We start from the raw sequence: 17390 nt of genomic DNA on the forward strand, positions 1-17390 counted from the left end.
GTGCTTTTATCTTAGTAAAAGGTCCCAAGGCTCTTCGCAGGAGCGTTATCAGACAAAATTTGACACAAGGCCACTTAGAGATTTTTTAAAATTAATTCTTGGGATGTGGGCGTCGTTGGCAAGGCCAGCATTTATTGCCCATCTGTAATTGCCCCTTGAGAAGGTGGTAGTGAGCTGCTTTTTTGAACCACTGCAGTCCATGTGGTGAAGGTGCTCCCACAGTGCTGTTAGGGAGGGAGTTCCAGGATTTTGAACCAGTGACGATGAAGGAATGGCAATTATATTTCCAAGTCAAGATGGGTTGTGAGTTGGAGGTGATGATGTTCCCATGTGCCTGCTGCCTTTGTCCTTTGCGTGTTTGGGATGCACTATTGAAGAAGCCTTGGCGAGTTGCTGCAATGCATCTTGTAGATGGTACATACTGCAGCCACGGTGTACTGGTGGTGGAGGGAGGGAATGTTTAAGGTGGTGGATGGGTGCCAATCAAGCAGGTTGCTTTGTGCTGGATGGTGTCGAGCTTTTTGAGTGTTGTTGGAACGGCACTCATCCAGGCAAGTGGAGATATTAGGACAGGTGACCAAAAGCTTGTCAAAGAGTTTTAAGGAGCGACTTAAAAGAGGAGAAGTAGCTAGACGGAGAGGTTTAGGGGAGGAATTCTGGAGCTTATGGGCTTGGCAGCTGAAGACATGGCCGCCAATGCTGGAGCAAAGGAAATAGGCATGATGACAGAATTGGAGAAACAGAGTTAAATGGAAGCCACAGACGTTCAGCTGATGTCCACGAAATTCAAGTGCAGTGCCAATTGTAGAAGTGAGTACACTGCACAAGGTTTCTTAAGCTAGGCTGATTCTGAGCTGGTTCAATCTTCACTGTTAGAACATAAGACACAGGAGTAGGCGGAGGCCATACAGCCCCTTGAACCTGCTCCATGAATAAGATAAGCAGCTCTAATCATCTTCTCTCAGCCATGGCATTATGGGCTTGAATCCTGTGGGCCGCAACTGCCGTCAAGCTGGGGAGAGGCAGTCACAATGAACTTTGGGAGTCATGTGGCAGTGTGTAAACATGCTTCTATCCTTATAACCTATACTGATTTGAGGCCTTCCAGTATCACATTTAGACAACGCATAAAGGCTTTCATTACAATCTCATACAGAGATGACAAGATAAATTAAGAAGTAGTGCTTAAGTAATGTCATAAGAAACATAAGACGTAGGAGCAGGTGGAGGTCAAACGGCTCCTCGAGCCTGCTCTGCCATTCAGTAAGATCATGGCTGATCTTCTACCTCAATACCACTTTCCCGCCCTATCCACATATCTCTTGATTCCCTTAGTGTCCAAAAATCTATGGATTTCTGTCTTGAATATACTCAAAGACTGAATCTCCACAGCCCTCTGGGCAGAGTATCCAAAGATTCACACCTTCTGAGTGAAGAAATGCCTCCTCATCTCAGACCTAAATGCCGACTCCTTATCCTGAGCCTGTGACCCCCAGTTCTAGACTCTCCAGCCAGGGGAAACAGCCTCTCAGCATCTACCTCTTTAAAAAGCATTAGTTAGGCTGTACGGAATAATGTGTCCACTTTTGGTCTCCTCACATGGGGCTCAAGTTTCGGACGCCCGCTAGAACAGCGCACATCGGAGAGGCCACCTAATTTATAGAACAAAAATTGCGCTGAATACTTATCTCACGATTCTCCGATATCTGTAGGCCCAGTTCCACCTCGACGCGGCACAGCAGGAGCTGCTGGGGGTGGAGCTACAGCCCTGCGCTAAAAACAGTGCCGGCAGCTGCGTGCATGCGCAGTGGAGGCTGCGCGCATGCGCAGTAGCCCCCAGCCCTCCCAGCGCGTACTGTCTCCGGGGCGACGACCCTATCCCACGCTGAAGGGACGTCAGCCCTATTCCGGGCCGAGTGACCTGACGCATCCTACCTCGTCGACGAGGCCCGCCCGCCCGGCCTCTCGCTGGGGACGGCCCCGCCCAAAGTCCTCCTGGGAGCCCAGCGTCGGCGACACCGTCGGTGGGGCCCGCCTGCCTGGCCTCTAGCTGGGGCCGGCCCTGCCCAAAGTCCTCATTGGAGCTAGCGTCGTCGTCGTCGGGGCCCGCAGCCTCTCGCTGGGGGCGAGCCCCGCCCGAAGAGTCGGCGGCGGCCCGGCATCTGCTGCATGCGGGCAACGCCCGAAGTCCTCGGTGGGGCCTGGCTTCGTCGTCTTCTTTTCCTCTACCCCACCTTCATCTTCTTCTTCTCCCCCTCCTTCATCTTCTTCTCCCCCCCCACCCGTTCATGATCTTCTTCCCTCCTCTCTCTTCTCCCCCCCTCATCTTCTTCTCCCCCTTCATCTTCTTCTCCCCCCCACCCGTTCATCATCTTCTCCCCTCCTCTTCTCTCCCTCCCCCCCCCTCTTTTCTCCCCGGTGCTGCAGTAGGTGAGTAGAAATAATGTTTTATTTATTGAGTGATTTTTTATTTCTTTTTTTGATTGATTTATTGATTTATTTATTGATTTATTTATAATTTATTATTGAGGATGGCTCTTTATTTGTAAAAGTGAAATGTTTAATGTTTGTAAACCCCCCTCTCCCCCTATCTCTCGTTCCCTACGCCTGATTTCTAAGTGTAGGCAAGGTTTTTCTGAGCATACAGATATCTACACTTATTCCATTCTAAGTTAGTTTGAAGTAAGTTTTTGCTGCCTAAACTTGCAAAACAGGCGTAAGTGGCTGGACATGCCCCCTTTTGAAAAAAAAAATCTGTTCTGAAATGGAACTATTCTAACTCACTAGAACTGGAGCAAACTAAAATGCCGAGAATTGCAATTTCTAAGATGCTCCATTCTAAACTAGTTGCTCCAAAAAAAAGGAGCAACTCAGGCCAAAACTTGAGCCCATGGTGGGTGATATTGAGGCTCTGGAAAGGGTGCAGAAGAGGATCACTAGACTAATTCCAAGTCTAAAGCATTTTAGTTATCAAGATAGGCTAAAAGAGTTGGGACTCCATAACGTAGAACAGCGTAGACTTAGGGAGGGAAATGATTGAGGATTATAAGATAATAGCCCCGAAATTCCAGTCGGAGGCTTCTTTCGAGCTAATGCCTTCAACTGGAGAATTTTTACAAATTTACCTGGTGGTCCCGGAGGCGCCTGGGATTCCGGTGGGGAGGCCTTCTCTTCCTGCGATGCGACGGCGCTCCCGTCCTCCAGGTTCCAACGCAGATGGTGCAGTCACATGTGACTGCACAACCAATCAGATAAAGTATTCCACAACATTCTCATTAATAGCACTAAGAACTCTGTATCTACAAGTTCTCATTGCTATAAATGAGAAAAAAAAGCACTAAACACCATAATAAAAAATAAAAACACACCTCACATAATTAAACTTAATTGAAATTAAAGTTAATAAATGTCTTAGAAAAAATATATATTTTTCCGATTTTTAAAAAAGTTTTGTAATTAGGGTTAAAAGTAAACTTACCTTAATAGACAGGGTTTTTAACATTAAAATGTGTTTTTAAAATTTTATTTTGATATGTTTTTCTATGTTTTAAAACTCTTGCGCTAGTAAAAGTAGGCTATGCGCCTGCTTTTACCAGGCGCAAGAGTTTTCAGGACATTCGCTGGGCAAGATATGGGTAAATATCGCAATCTTGCCCTTGCCCATTTGCCAGAGCTTGACAGATCGGAAAAGCCAGTTTTCGGCACATGTGCATTGCACGCCGAAAACCGGCTTTTGCAATGCCTTCCCGGGTCTGTATACATTCCGTACGGACCGGGGGAGGCCGGGATTTCTGTCCCAATGAAGAGAATAAATGGTGTTTCAGCTGACAAGTTTATTTCAATTAAAGAGGTTAAGCAGGGCCAGAGGTCACAAATTTAAGTTGTATAAGACTAGATCTAGGTTAGATGTCAGGAGGTGGTTCTTTTCCCAGAGAATAGTAGACATCTGGAACAAGCTGCAGTTTCATGTGGTGGATGCAGTCGCTGAATTCCTTCAAGCGAAGGAGAAGTAATGTTTGACAAATTTGTTGCAGAACAGAGTGGATAAAGGGGAACTAGTGGATGTGATGTATTTGGACTTCCAGAAGGCATTTGACAAGGTGCCACACAAGATAAAAGTACACGGGATGGGAGGTAATATATTAGCATGGATAGAAGATTGGCTGACAAACGGAAAAAAGAGAGTAAGGATAAATGGTTCATTCTCTGGTTGGCAACCAGTATCGAGTGGGGTGCCGCAGGGATCAGTACTGGGACTCCAACTATTTACAATCTATATTAACGAATTGGAAGAGGGGACTGAGTGTAACGTAGCTAAGTTTGTTGACGATACAAAGATGGGAAGAAGGGTAATGTGTGAGGAGGATATAAAGAGGCTGCAGGAGGACATAGACAGGCTAAGTGAGTGGGCAAGAATTTGGCAGATTGGAAAATGTAAGATCATGCACTTTGGCAGAAAAAAAAATCAAAGAGCAAGTTATTATTTAAATGGAGAAAGATTGCAAAGTACTGCAGTACAGCGCGACCTGGGGGTACTTGTGCATGAAACACAAAAGGATAGTATGCAGGTACAGCAAATGATCAGGAAGGCCAATGGAATCTTGGCCTTTATTCCAAAGGAGATGGAGTATAAAAGCAGGGAAGTCTTGTTACAGCTGTACAGGGTATTGGAGAGGCCACACCTGGAATACTACGTGCAGTTTTGGTTTCCATATTTACAAAAAGATATACTTGCTGTGGAGGCAGTTCAGAGAAGGTTCACTAGGTTGATCCCGGGGATGAGGGGGTTGACTTATGAGGAAAGGTTGAGTACGTTGGGCCTCTACTCATTGGAATTCAGAAGAATGAGAGGTGATCTTATCGAAACATATAGGATTATGAGGGGGCTTGACAAGGTGGATGCAGAGAGGATGTTTCCACTGGTGGGGGAGACTAGAACTAGAGGGCATGATCTTAGAATAAGGGGCTGCCCATTTAAAACAGAGATGAGGAGAATTTTTTTTTCTCAGAGGGTTTTAAATCTGTGGAATTCGCTGCCTCAGAGAGCTGTGGAAGCTGGGATATTAAATAAATTTAAGACAGAAATAGTCAGTTTCTTAAACGATAAGGGGATAAGGGATTATGGGGAACAGGCATGTTCTTATGTTCCTTTGAAAGCTGGATTTGTTTCTGGCTGCGGCGGAGATCACCTCTTACAGAAGGTAGGTACTGCAGGGAATTCAAGGCCAGATCTCCTGGATTAGTTTTGATCACCTAGATGGATCGGAGAGGAATACCCCAGATTTTTTCCCCCAAATTGACCTGAGTTTTTAATCTATTTTTTTGCCCCGCATGGTTTGGGGTGGGGTGGAGTGTACAAGTTGTAGTGTGCGGGGTATCGCAATTGTGTGGGACAGGCTCGATGGACCAGATGGTCTTTACCTGTCCGTCGTTGTTCGTATATTCGTGTGTATCCTGTCAAGCCTATAAAAATTTTAACATAAAGCTTGTAAAAGCTTAACTTTAAAAGCCTGCAGATTGAAAGAGGTGAAGAGTTGCACAGATTTGAGGTCCTAAGAAAGAATGGTTTAATGCACAACAAAGTGCAATGAATCTACACACTGGGGTGCAGGAATGAGGACGAATGTGTCTAGAAACATAGAAATTTACAGCGCAGAAGGAGACGTGTACGCGCCGACAAAGAGACACATGGCCCTTGGTCAGCAGCCTTGAAGGTTACATATAAACCTATGAACAATGACGGAAAGGCAACGAGCATCCAGCCCAACCAGTCCGCCTCACCACAGCTGCGACACCCCTTATACTAAAACATTCTACTCTCCACCCCAACCGGAGTCATGTAATCTCCTGGGAGAGGCAAAAACCCAGACCAATTTAGGGGAAAAAATCTGGGAAAATTCCTCTCCGACCCATCCAGGCGATCGAAACTAGTCCAGGCGATCACCCTGGCTGTATTCTATTCCCTGCAGTACTTACCATTATATCTGCTCCGTCCAACAAAAGGTCACCCAGTCTAATCCTAATTACCAGCTCTAGGTCCGTAACCCTGCAGGTTACTGCACTTTTCTGACAGTATAGTTTGAGTTTAACAGGAACAAGACAGAAAGTACTGTTCATAGCATATAGAGGAAATGGAAAGTCAAAAATGATGCGAAGGAGAAAGAAGTAGAAAGCCGAAGTTGAAAGACGATTTGCTTATAATGAGGTTTTTCTTGTATCCACGTCAGGAGTCTAAGAGGTGTGAGAAAATCCTGTCCCGATCTGAGGGGCAGTATTTAAGTATTGGACAGGTTGGGACTTATGAAGAGTTGAAAGCTGCACTGGGGAAATAAGATATTAAACCCCTTACTACAGCTGCAGTAGCAAAAATGTGGGAGTCCTATTTAAGATCAAGAGTAACCATTATCCAAGGAGGAAGAGGGGAGTTATTTTGGCGCAGATGGTGGATTCCAATCCAAAATAATTGCTTCAACCCCATTGATTTCAGGTACACCGGGTACCGGAACTGGCCCCCGCCTGAAATGGGATGCATGCACCCCATTTCTATGGATTTTACCGCCACAGTGTTGAGGTAGCTGCTTGAGCGAAATTACACTGTTTTTTTTCACTCGGATCCGAAAGTCGCTCTTAATGTGGATACGTGGCGGTGACACCACTAGAGATGAGGAAGTTGGGGGCAGTGCGGAGTGGCTACCGCGATGACGTCATCACGGCGCCGCGTCACCACGGTTCTCCCCTTCACTTAAAAGGAAGAGCCAGCGTGATCTTTAAACTTCGGTCCACTGGGCCACCAGGGACGGTTTCAGCCAGGCCAGTGTCCTGACACCCAAGAGACGGCCCGGCAGAACCCAGGGACATAATTGTCGGGCCGACAAGGCAGTCGGCTGACAAAAATAAAACATAGCGTCAGCGGCAGTAGGTCCTCCCCTTTAAGGGAAGCTACACCGCCATTGCAGAAGCCTCACTGGAGCGCTGCGAAAAAGCTTGTTTTGGCACCGCCGGGCAGGCCGAAGATTTTCACGGCGGAATTTCACCGTCAGGGGGGCTAGATCGGCGGTGCGCACTGCGATGGCGCACTTAGCACGGATCTGTAGCAGCGGAGCAATGGGGGGGGGGGGGGGGGTCATCGCCGGGATAACACAGGAGGGGAATTTTGATAATGGCGGCCATTACACGAAAAGTCGGCGGCCATTGCACTCCGCTGACTGGCCGCTGCTTTCCGGTATTAAAAGGCCTTAAGGAAAGGGGCAATTTCAGCCCCCAGGTCTCTTGGTATCTTATTATCGTCTTTCCCAGGTAAAAGACTTGCATTTATACAGCGCCAATCACCACCTCAGGACATCCCAAAGCGCTTTACAGTCAATTAAGTACGTTTGAAAGCAGGAAACGTGGCTGTTTTATTTTCTTTCCCACAGCAGCTATTGATGACTCTGCCATTTCATTTACACCCGATGTAGACTCATCTTTTGTTTCTTAACTTGTCCCATTACCATCTTCTTTTGCCTTGCACCATCATCCTTTTTGTCTCTTTGGGCTAAAAATTCGATATTGCCCGGTCTGATGCAGTCACACCGCTTGGTCGCTAACTTTAGCGCCGGGTGATGTTTACCACCTCCAACCAGGTTATTGATTTTTAGCGCCCCAAGAGGGGAGTTCAACACGAAGGGAAGCATTCAACACTCCTCTTAGGGTGCTAACCATGATTCTTGGGGCGCTATCGCGGGACTGATGAAGTTGTGATGCTAGGAAACCAGCATCCTAGCGCCTAAAGGGGAAGTCAGGTGGACCACCTGAAAACTGAAAAAAAATTGATGGGAGGAATATTTACATTAGCAACAGTCTTGGACAGCTAAGAGGTAAATAAATATAAATGACAACCATTCTAAACACACACCTGCATATCCGTTGAAGTATCGGCCCGGGAGCTTCTTCAGGACGCCTGCTTTGCCTGTCAGGATTAAAGGGGCACTGCACACTCACTGACCTCACCAAGTGGGGGGCGCTAGAGTTTGCAGCGCTACCGGTTAGCGCCACCGCTAAACCTCCACTGAAGGTCACGGGCATTAGCGGGTGGCGCTAAGCAACCCGATTTTTAGCCCTTAATCTCTTCTGCATTCCATCCTATCACAGACCTTCCCTTTTGTTCTTTCCTCCCCTCAACCCTTTCCCTGCCCCTACATTTGCTTAAAAACGTGTATTTATATAGCGCCTTTAACATAGTGAGACATCCCAAGGCGCTTCACAGGAGTATAATGAGATTGAAAAAATTTTACACCGAGCTGCAATCAGTAGAAATTAGCACAGGTGACCAAAAGCTTGGTCAAAGAAGTATATTTTAAGGAGCGTCTTGAAGGAGGAAAGAGAGGCAGAGAGGTTTAGGGAGGGAGTTCCAGAGCTTGGGGCCCAGGCAACAGAATGCACGGCCACCAATGGTTGAGCGATTATAATCAGGGATGCTCAAGAGGGCAGAATATTGTGGGGCTGGAGGAGATTACAGAGATAGGGAGGGGGCGAGGGCCATGGAGGGATTTGAAAACAAGGATGAGAATTTTGAAATCGAGGCGTTGTTTTACTGGGAGCCAATGTAGGTCAGTGAGCACAGGGGGTGATGGGTGAGTGGGACTTGGTGCGAGTTAGGACATAGAAACATAGAAAATAGGTGCAGGAGTAGGCCATTCGGCCCTTCGAGCCTGCACCGCCATTCAATGAGTTCATGGCTGAACATGCAACTTCAGTACCCCATTCCTGCTTTCTCACCATACCCCTTGATTCCCCTAGTAGTAAGGACTTCATCTAACTCCTTTTTGAATATATTTAGTGAATTGGCCTCAACAACTTTCTGTGGTAGAGAATTCCACAGGTTCACCACTCTCTGGGTGAAGAAATTCCTCCTCATCTCGGTCCTAAATGGCTTCCCCCTTATCCTTAGACTGTGACCCCTGGTTCTGGACTTCCCCAACATTGGGAACATTCTTCCTGCATCTAACCTGTCTAACCCCGTCAGAATTTTAAACGTTTCTATGAGGTCCCCTCTCATTCTTCTGAACTCCAGTGAATACAAGCCCAGTTGATCCAGTCTTTCTTGATAGGTCAGTCCCGCCATCCCGGGAATCAGTCTGGTGAACCTTCGCTGTACTCCCTCAATAGCAAGAATGTCCTTCCTCAGGTTAGGAGACCAAAACTGTACACAATACTCCAGGTGTGGCCTCACCAAGGCCCTGTACAATTGTAGCAACACCTCCCTGCCCTTGTACTCAAATCCCCTCGCTATGAAGGCCAACATGCCATTTGCTTTCTTAACTGCCTGCTGTACCTGCATGCCAACCTTCAATTACTGATGTACCATGACACCCAGGTCTCTTTGCACCTCCCCTTTTCCTAATGTGTCACCATTCAGATAATAGTCTGTCTCTCTGTTTTTACCACCAAAGTGGATAACCTCACATTTATCCACATTATACTTCATCTGCCATGCATTTGCCCACTCACCTAACCTATCCAAGTCGCTCTGCAGCCTCATAGAATCCTCCTTGCAGCTCACACTGCCACCCAACTTAGTGTCATCCGCAAATTTGGAGATACTACATTTAATCCCATGTCTAAATCATTAATGTACAGTGTAAACAGCTGGGGCCCCAGCACAGAACCTTGCGGTACCCCACTAGTCACTGCCTGCCATTCTGAAAAGTCCCCATTTACTCCTACTCTTTGCTTCCTGACTGACAACCAGTTCTCAATCCATGTCAGCACACTATCCCAATCCCATGTGCTTTAACTTTGCACATTAATCTCTTGTGTGGGACCTTGTCGAAAGCCTTCTGAAAGTCCAAATATACCACATCAACTGGTTCTCCCTTGTCCACTCTACTGGAAACATCCTCAAAAAATTCCAGAAGATTTGTCAAGCATGATTTCCCTTTCACAAATCCATGCTGACTTGGACCTATCATATTACCTCTTTCCAAATGCACTGCTATGACATCCTTAATAATTGATTCCATCATTTTACCCACTACCGATGTCAGGCTGACCGGTCTGTAATTCCCTGTTTTCTCTCTCCCTCCTTTTTTAAAAAGTGGGGTTACATTGGCTACCCTCCACTCCATAGGAACTGATCCAGAGTCAATGGAATGTTGGAAAATGACTGTCAATGCATCCGCTATTTCCAAGGCCACCTCCTTAAGTACTCTGGGATGCAGTCCATCAGGCCCTGGGGATTTATCGGCCTTCAATCCCATCAATTTCCCCAACACAATTTCCCGACTAATAAGGATTTCCCTCAGTTCCTCCTCCTTACTAGACCCTCCGACCCCTTTTATATCCGGAAGGTTGTTTGTGTCCTCCCCAGTGAATACCGAACCAAAGTACTTGTTCAATTGGTCCGCCATTTCTTTGTTCCCCGTTAGGACACGGGGCAGCGAGCACAGGGGGTGATGGGTGAGCGGGACTGGGTGCAAGTTAGGACACGGGGCAGTGAGCACAGGGGGTGATGGGTGAGCGGGACTGGGTGCGAGTTAGGACATGGGGCAGTGAGCACAAGGGGTGATGGGTGAGCGGGACTCGGTGCGAGTTAGGACATGGGGCAGCGAGCACAGGGGGTGATGGGTGAGCGGGACTGGGTGCAAGTTAGGACACGGGGCAGTGAGCACAGGGGGTGATGGGTGAGCGGGACTGGGTGCGAGTTAGGACATGGGGCAGTGAGCACAAGGGGTGATGGGTGAGCGGGACTCGGTGCGAGTTAGGACACGGGGCAGCGAGCACAGGGGGTGATGGGTGAGCGGGACTCGGTGCGAGTTAGGACATGGGGCAGCGAGCACAGGGGGTGATGGGTGAGCGGGACTCGGTGCGAGTTAGGACACGGGGCAGCGAGCACAGGGGGTGATGGGTGAGCGGGACTCGGTGCGAGTTAGGACACGGGGCAGCGAGCACAGGGGGTGATGGGTGAGCGGGACTTGGTGCGAGTTAGCCTGTTACATCTCCAACATTTTCCCAGCTCTGGGGAAAGGGTCATCGACCTGAAACGTTGAACAATGCTTCTCACCCCCCTCAGATGCTGCCTGACCTGCTGCGTGTTTCCATCATTTTTCTGTTTTTATTTCAGATTCCACCACGCGCAATATTGTGCTTTTCGAATTCGTGCCAGGACGCCTCTCGCTGGAGCAACGCGCGTGCGCAGTTGTTGAAGCGGACGGCGGCCGTTAACCGCACGCACGCGCGCTGCTCGAAGCTTCCAGGCCTGGGTCGGCGCGTGCGCGCCTGTCGCTCCTCGCGGGGGGGTGAAGTGCCGAGCAGCGCATGCGCTCAGCTCGCTCCTCCCAGGAGCGCCGAGCAGCGCATGCGCGGTTTGAGCGCGCCGAATTTAAAACCGTCCATCCGGCGGGCCGTCAAAAGAAAAAATAATAAAACGGCGGCCGGAATTAGACAATTGAGCGGTGCCTTCTTTTCTCTCGTCAGGCGTGGCCGTGCAGTATTCGGTAGGTACCCGGACCGGGTTTGCCTGCCGCCGGAGGGCATCGATGTTTTTTTTTGCTGAGGCGGTTCGAGTTCAAATATGTCCAGTCAGGCCTTGAGGAGGGCGCTAGGCCTTGGCCAGGTCTCTGCTTCTTGCTGATTATCGGCGAGAGGCCGCGTTTCATTTTCCTCCTCGCCTCTTTCTCTCTTTTTACCCCATCCATCTGGTGGGAATCGGTTGAAGTTATTTCCATCAGCCTTTGAACAGATGACTGGGGACTGTTTTATTGTCAGCCGTGCCACAGTGGGCAGCACTCCTCGCCTCTGAGTCAGAAGGTTGTGGGTTCAAGTCCCCATGCCAAAGCCTTGAGCACATAAATCTAGGCAGACACTCCCAGTGCAGTGCTGAGGGACTGTCGGAGGGGCGGTGCTGAGGGAGCGCCGCACTGTCAGAGGGGTGGGGCTGAGGGAGCGCCGCACTGTCGGAGGGGCTGAGGGAGCGCCGCACTGTCGGAGGTGGCATCTTTCGGCTGAGACGTTTAAGCTGAGGCCCCGTCCGCCCTCAGTTGGATCTAAAATATCCGGCAGTGCTATTTCGAAGAAGAGCAGGGGATTTCTCTCCGGTGTCCTGGGGCCAATATTTATCTCTCAATCAACATCACTAAAACAGATGATCGGGTCATTATCACATTGCTGTGTGCAAATTGGCTGCTGCGTTTCCCACATTACAACAGTGACCACACTTCAAAAGTATTTTGTTGGCTGTAAAGCGCTTTGTGACATCCGCTGGTTGTGAAAGGCGCTATAGAAATCCAAGTCTTTTTTTTTATTGCTGAGCTCCTAATCTTGGCACTGCTGATGTTATGAGCAATGCAACCTAGTCCTGTACAGATAGTGGGAGGAGGGCAAACTTGGTCCCCCAACTGTTGGTTGCCGAGTAACTGATTACTTGTAAACCTGGACAGGGTGAAGCCTCATCCATTCAAACAAAAACAAAATGCACACCAGGTCACGGAATAGTACGACACAGAAGGAGGCCATTCGACCCATCAAAGAGCCAGCTCAGTTAGTCCCACTCCTCTGCTCGTTCCCAATATCCCTGCAATCAGATATTTATAAAATTCTGTTTTGAAGGCTATTACTGAATCTTTATCCACTACCCTATCCAACAGTGCATTCCAAGCCCTAACCACTCCTTGCATTAAAAATGGTTTTATTTCATATTTCTTTTGCCAATCGCTTTAAATCTGCACCCTCTGGAATCGACCCTTCAGCCACTCGAAACAGTTTCTCTTTATTTACTCTATCTAAATCATTCATGATTTTGAACATCTCTATCAAATCTCCTCTTTGTCTTCTCTGCTCTAACGAGCTTCTCTAGTCTATCCACATGTGTCCATCAGCACCTTGGCAAAATAAATTAATATTTTGGGTATAAAACCTGATAATCAGGAGTCTTGCATAGATTTGATTTTTAATTTTGGTTTCTGATATTTATTAATTGTGCAATGTTATTGAAAATAAAGTGAACAAATTATTGCATTGGTATAATACTTATCATGTAAATAACATTATTCTTGATTATGGTTGTAAATCTCTAATTTGAAACATGGAAAATAGGTGCAGGAGTAGGCCATTCGGCCCTTAGAGCCTGCACCGCCATGCAATAAGATCATGGCTGATCATACCATTTTCCTGCTTTCTCTCCATACCCCTTGATCCCCTTAGCTGTAAGGGCCATATCTAACTCCCTCTTGAATATATCCAATGAACTGGCATCAGCCATGATCTTATTGAATGATGGAGCAGGCTCGAGGAGCCATTTGACCACCTCCTGCTCCTATTTCTTATGTTCTTATAAGGGCAAGATTGAGAATGGCATTCAAAGTACCGTAAAAGCCAGCCTTTCCTAAATGTTGGATAGCAGGTTAAATTAATTAAAAGCTGCAATATTTAAGCTTAATGTGTATGGCATAATACCTTTGAGGTAAACCTTGCATTCCCTCATAGACATCCCATGTGGAAGTGTTCTTGTGGATGAAGTGATATACAATAGGAAGTACTCAGGGCAATCTGTCTCGAGTATGTATGTGTTGTCAATGCAGACTTGCCTGGTGAACGTGTGTATAATGAAGACAGGCTGCAAGTCTGCAATTGGTTAATGAGAACAAAAGCAAGACACTGGATACTGGAAATCTGAAATAAAAACAGAAAATGCTGGAAATACTCAGCAGATCAGGCAGCATCTGTGGAGAGTGAAATAGAGTTAACGTTTCAGGTCGATGATCTTTCACCAGGAATGGTGCTGCCTGACCTCCTGAGTATTTCCAGAATTTTCATTTTATAACTGTTTAATGAGAATGGCCAGCCATTGTGGAGTGTGAGTGCATAATGAGGATGGCCTGTTGGTATGTATGATTAGCATAGCCTGAGAGTCTGGAACCATATAAAAAGAATTGCTGTTCTTGTGGAGTGCGAGTATATAATGAAGATAATGTCCTTGTGGAAAGATTGTAAATAAATCCATTTGCTTTTGCTGTCTAAATACAAATTGCCCCATAGGAACTCTGCCATCTTTCTTGGGAGCATAAGTAAATGAGTAACAAAGCAAAATTTAAAGCAGTCTCCTTTTGGAGTGAAATTAGCCAGTTTTAAATGATGGAGAAGACAATGAGCAAGGAAGCTTTTACTGTATTATTGAATTATTAACCGGATGGTCAGAGTGACAGGTCTGTTTGCTTGTTTCTGTTACTCTCCTGAGGATAACAAAGAATAAGTGGTATCTCAGTGCCATATTAAAGTATTTTCTGGGGTGCATTAGTTAAAGAATATAATTATGTGGGAATTATTTACTTTGATTTAAAAAAAAAAATCTGCTTTGGGAACTTGAATGGCATCTGTTTCTGATCCTGGGGCCCAGGAGAGGCGTGAGTTCGGGGCCCAGAAGAGGCGAGGGCCCAGGGGCAGCACGGGCCAGCCCACATTGCGATATGTGTGCACACTAGGTCCGTGCAGCAGAGCTGGTCTCCAGTCGTCTTGGTTAATCCTTGCCACTGGACCAAGACCGAGCTCTGTCAAACCCGTGTGGTGACTGGTGTGCAACGGCCACCATAAATTTAAAAAAATCCACGCACAGGCATCTTCCACCCTTCAAGATTTAGTTCGGGACCTGGAATATTAGGTCCTTCATTGAAACACCGAACTTATTGACGTGGAAGCAAGTCATCCTTGTTTCGAGGGACTGCCTATGATGATGATGATGATAATAATGCCGACTTGCATTGAAGCTTTGAAATATGCAGAGTGCTTAAGTTATAATTGCAAATTTTCCACTGGGAAATTGACTGCAGACTTCATTTTTTAACCATTTTTTGTGTTATTTCGATCAAACCATATCCTGTGTACTTTCCTGCTTAAGAAGGGCATCAAGTGACCCACCCATTTTCCCACAGCACCTAGATCCCCATTTATTGTCTTTTCTCTTTCCACCCTGAACCTGCTGACTTGGTGAGATTTGGATCTGGGCACAACCTTTTATTTGATTATGCTATAATATAGCTGATTTGTAACTATATATGCTCACCTTCTAAATACTCCTTTTTTTTAAAAAAAAACTTATTTGACTTCATTTTCTTTGGTTACAGGTACATGAGGAAGCAGGGTCGGTGATCTTTATAATTCATGAACGTGAATCATGGCACTGGAGGAAGAAGGGAATGTTGCCGTAGTTGTCCGGATAAGGCCCCAGAATCAACGAGAGCAGGACAGCAATGACCATGTAGTTGCGCAGGTAGTAGATGAAAATGTTCTGGTCTTTGACCCAAATGAAGACTTCAACGATGATGTGTTTTCTGAAGCCAAATTCAGACACCGAGAAATGCCACGTCGGAAAAGGAAGGACCTGAAGTTCGTGTTTGACAGAGTTTTTAACGAAACCTCTACACAGCAAGAGGTGTTTGAGTTCACAACGAAACATATTTTGGAAGGTGTTTTGAATGGATACAATTGCTCAGGTAGGAGTTAAAGCTACTGATATAGTTTGAAAACGTGGAGTCATTGTAACTTAAGCGCAGATGTTAAATATACATTTGTACATGAAGTGGAACCATACAGTTCCCTTGAGCTAGCCTTCCGTAATTCCTTTCAATTACTGGGCTGATAGCCACGTGTACAGTGCTGGAGGCACCTTTTTTGATGTCAGCAATTTGCAACAGTGTTTGTTCAAAGACTATATGTATCCATCTTGCTGCGCTGCAAACAATTGTCTTCATGTATTGCTTTTACCATAGTCTTGGTGCGAGGGAGGGGAACCAATGACTAGATTGTTCAGGCCTGCATATTTTAGATTCTGAGGCAGGTGGACATTGTAACCATGTTGTAAGAGATAAAAGGCCCAAGTTTCGAGCCGCGCCTAGAACGGCGCAGTCCCGACCTGGACGCCCGTTTTTCGCGCCACAAAGTGCGCCTAAAAAAAACTTCTAGATTCTCCAGCTCCCTGCAGGTCGTTTGCAGCTCGGCGCAGCGCAGCACGAGCTGTAGGGGGCGGAGCCAGGCCCCTGCGCTGAAAACAGTGCCGGAATGTCTGCACATGCGCTACTGGCGCTAGCAGTAGCTCCAGGCGCCCAAAACTGTGTGGGAGGGGCCGAAGCACGCAGTCCCTAGCCCTGGCCGAATGGCCTCACTGGGGCTGCGTGAATAAGGCTCCTCCCACGGCCAGCTCCTGCTTCCTCCCGACCCAACCTGACTCGACTCCCGCTTCCCGCCCCCGGACCGGACCCGACACCGACCCGACTCCCGGATCCCCCCCCCGCCCCTGGACCGGACACGACCCCCGACACCGACCCGACTCCCGCTTCCCCCGCTCGGACTCGACACCGACCTGACTCCCGCTCTCTTTTCCCACCCCTCGACCGGACCTGACCTGACCTCCCTCTCCCTCCCTCCCCCCGACCCGAACCGAACCGACCTCCCTCCCGCCACCCCCCAACCCGCGCTCCCCCCGACTCGACCCAACGCCACCTACCTGTAAATCTGGTGCTGGGGACGGGCCCTGCCCGAAGTCTTGGGCCCTGCCCGAAGTTTCGGGCCCGGCCCGTTCAGCCCACCCCGTCTCCTTCCTCCCCCCACCCCGTCTCCTTCCTCCCCCCACCCCGTCTCCTTCCTCCCCCCACCCCGTCTCCTTCCTCCCCCCCACCCCGTCTCCTTCCTCCCCCCCACCCCGTCTCCTTCCTCCCCCCCACCCCGTCTCCTTCCTCCCCCCCACCCCGTCTCCTTCCTCCCCCCCACCCCGTCTCCTTCCTCCCCCCCACCCCGTCTCCTTCCTCCCCCCCACCCCGTCTCCTTCCTCCCCCCCACCCCGTCTCCTTCCTCCCCCCCACCCCGTCTCCTTCCTCCCCCCCACCCCGTCTCCTTCCTCCCCCCCACCCCGTCTCCTTCCTCCCCCCCACCCCGTCTCCTTCCTCCCCCCCACCCCGTCTCCTTCCTCCCCCCCCGTATCCTTCCTCCCCCGTCTCCTTCCTCCCCCCACCCCGTCTCCTTCCTCCCCCCCACCCCGTCTCCTTCCTCCCCCCCACCCCGTCTCCTTCCTCCCCCCCACCCCGTCTCCTTCCTCCCCCCCACCCCGTCTCCTTCCTCCCCCCCACCCCGTCTCCTTCCTCCCCCCCACCCCGTCTCCTTCCTCCCCCCCACCCCGTCTCCTTCCTCCCCCCCACCCCGTCTCCTTCCTCCCCCCCACCCCGTCTCCTTCCTCCCCCCCACCCCGTCTCCTTCCTCCCCCCCACCCCTCTCCTTCCTCCCCCCCACCCCGTCTCCTTCCTCCCCCCCACCCCGTCTCCTTCCTCCCCCCCCCACCCCGTCTCCTTCCTCCCCCCCCACCCCGTCTCCTTCCTCCCCCCCACCCCGTCTCCTTCCTCCCCCCCACCCCGTCTCCTTCCTCCCCC

At 48.9% G+C, this 17390-nt stretch overlaps 2 protein-coding genes across 7 annotated transcripts in view; one reads left to right on the forward strand and one right to left on the reverse strand.

Annotated features, from left to right (window-relative positions):
* Window positions 1-11150, reverse strand: part of LOC139230043 (synaptotagmin-1-like) — a 383490-nt gene extending 372340 nt beyond the window's left edge. For 5 of the 6 annotated variants that reach the window (XM_070861805.1, XM_070861808.1, XM_070861802.1 and 2 more), the window contains exon 1: window positions 11063-11149. The gene's annotated coding sequence lies outside the window, so the exon portion shown is untranslated. Of the gene's footprint in view, window positions 1-11041 lie in introns of all 6 variants that reach the window. The other variant, XM_070861801.1, reaches the window with a different exon arrangement.
* A 192-nt stretch (window positions 11151-11342) lies between these two features.
* LOC139230045 (kinesin-like protein KIF18B) overlaps window positions 11343-17390 on the forward strand; it is a 92637-nt gene continuing 86589 nt past the window's right edge. Inside the window, exons 1-2 of the mRNA XM_070861810.1 lie at window positions 11343-11474; window positions 15096-15464. Coding sequence (XP_070717911.1) covers window positions 15146-15464 — 319 coding nt within the window. The 5' untranslated portion in view covers window positions 11343-11474; window positions 15096-15145. The remainder of the gene's footprint in view (window positions 11475-15095; window positions 15465-17390) is intronic.

This window comes from Pristiophorus japonicus, chromosome 19, assembly GCF_044704955.1.
Source record: "Pristiophorus japonicus isolate sPriJap1 chromosome 19, sPriJap1.hap1, whole genome shotgun sequence".
NCBI classification, from domain to species: domain Eukaryota; kingdom Metazoa; phylum Chordata; class Chondrichthyes; family Pristiophoridae; genus Pristiophorus; species Pristiophorus japonicus.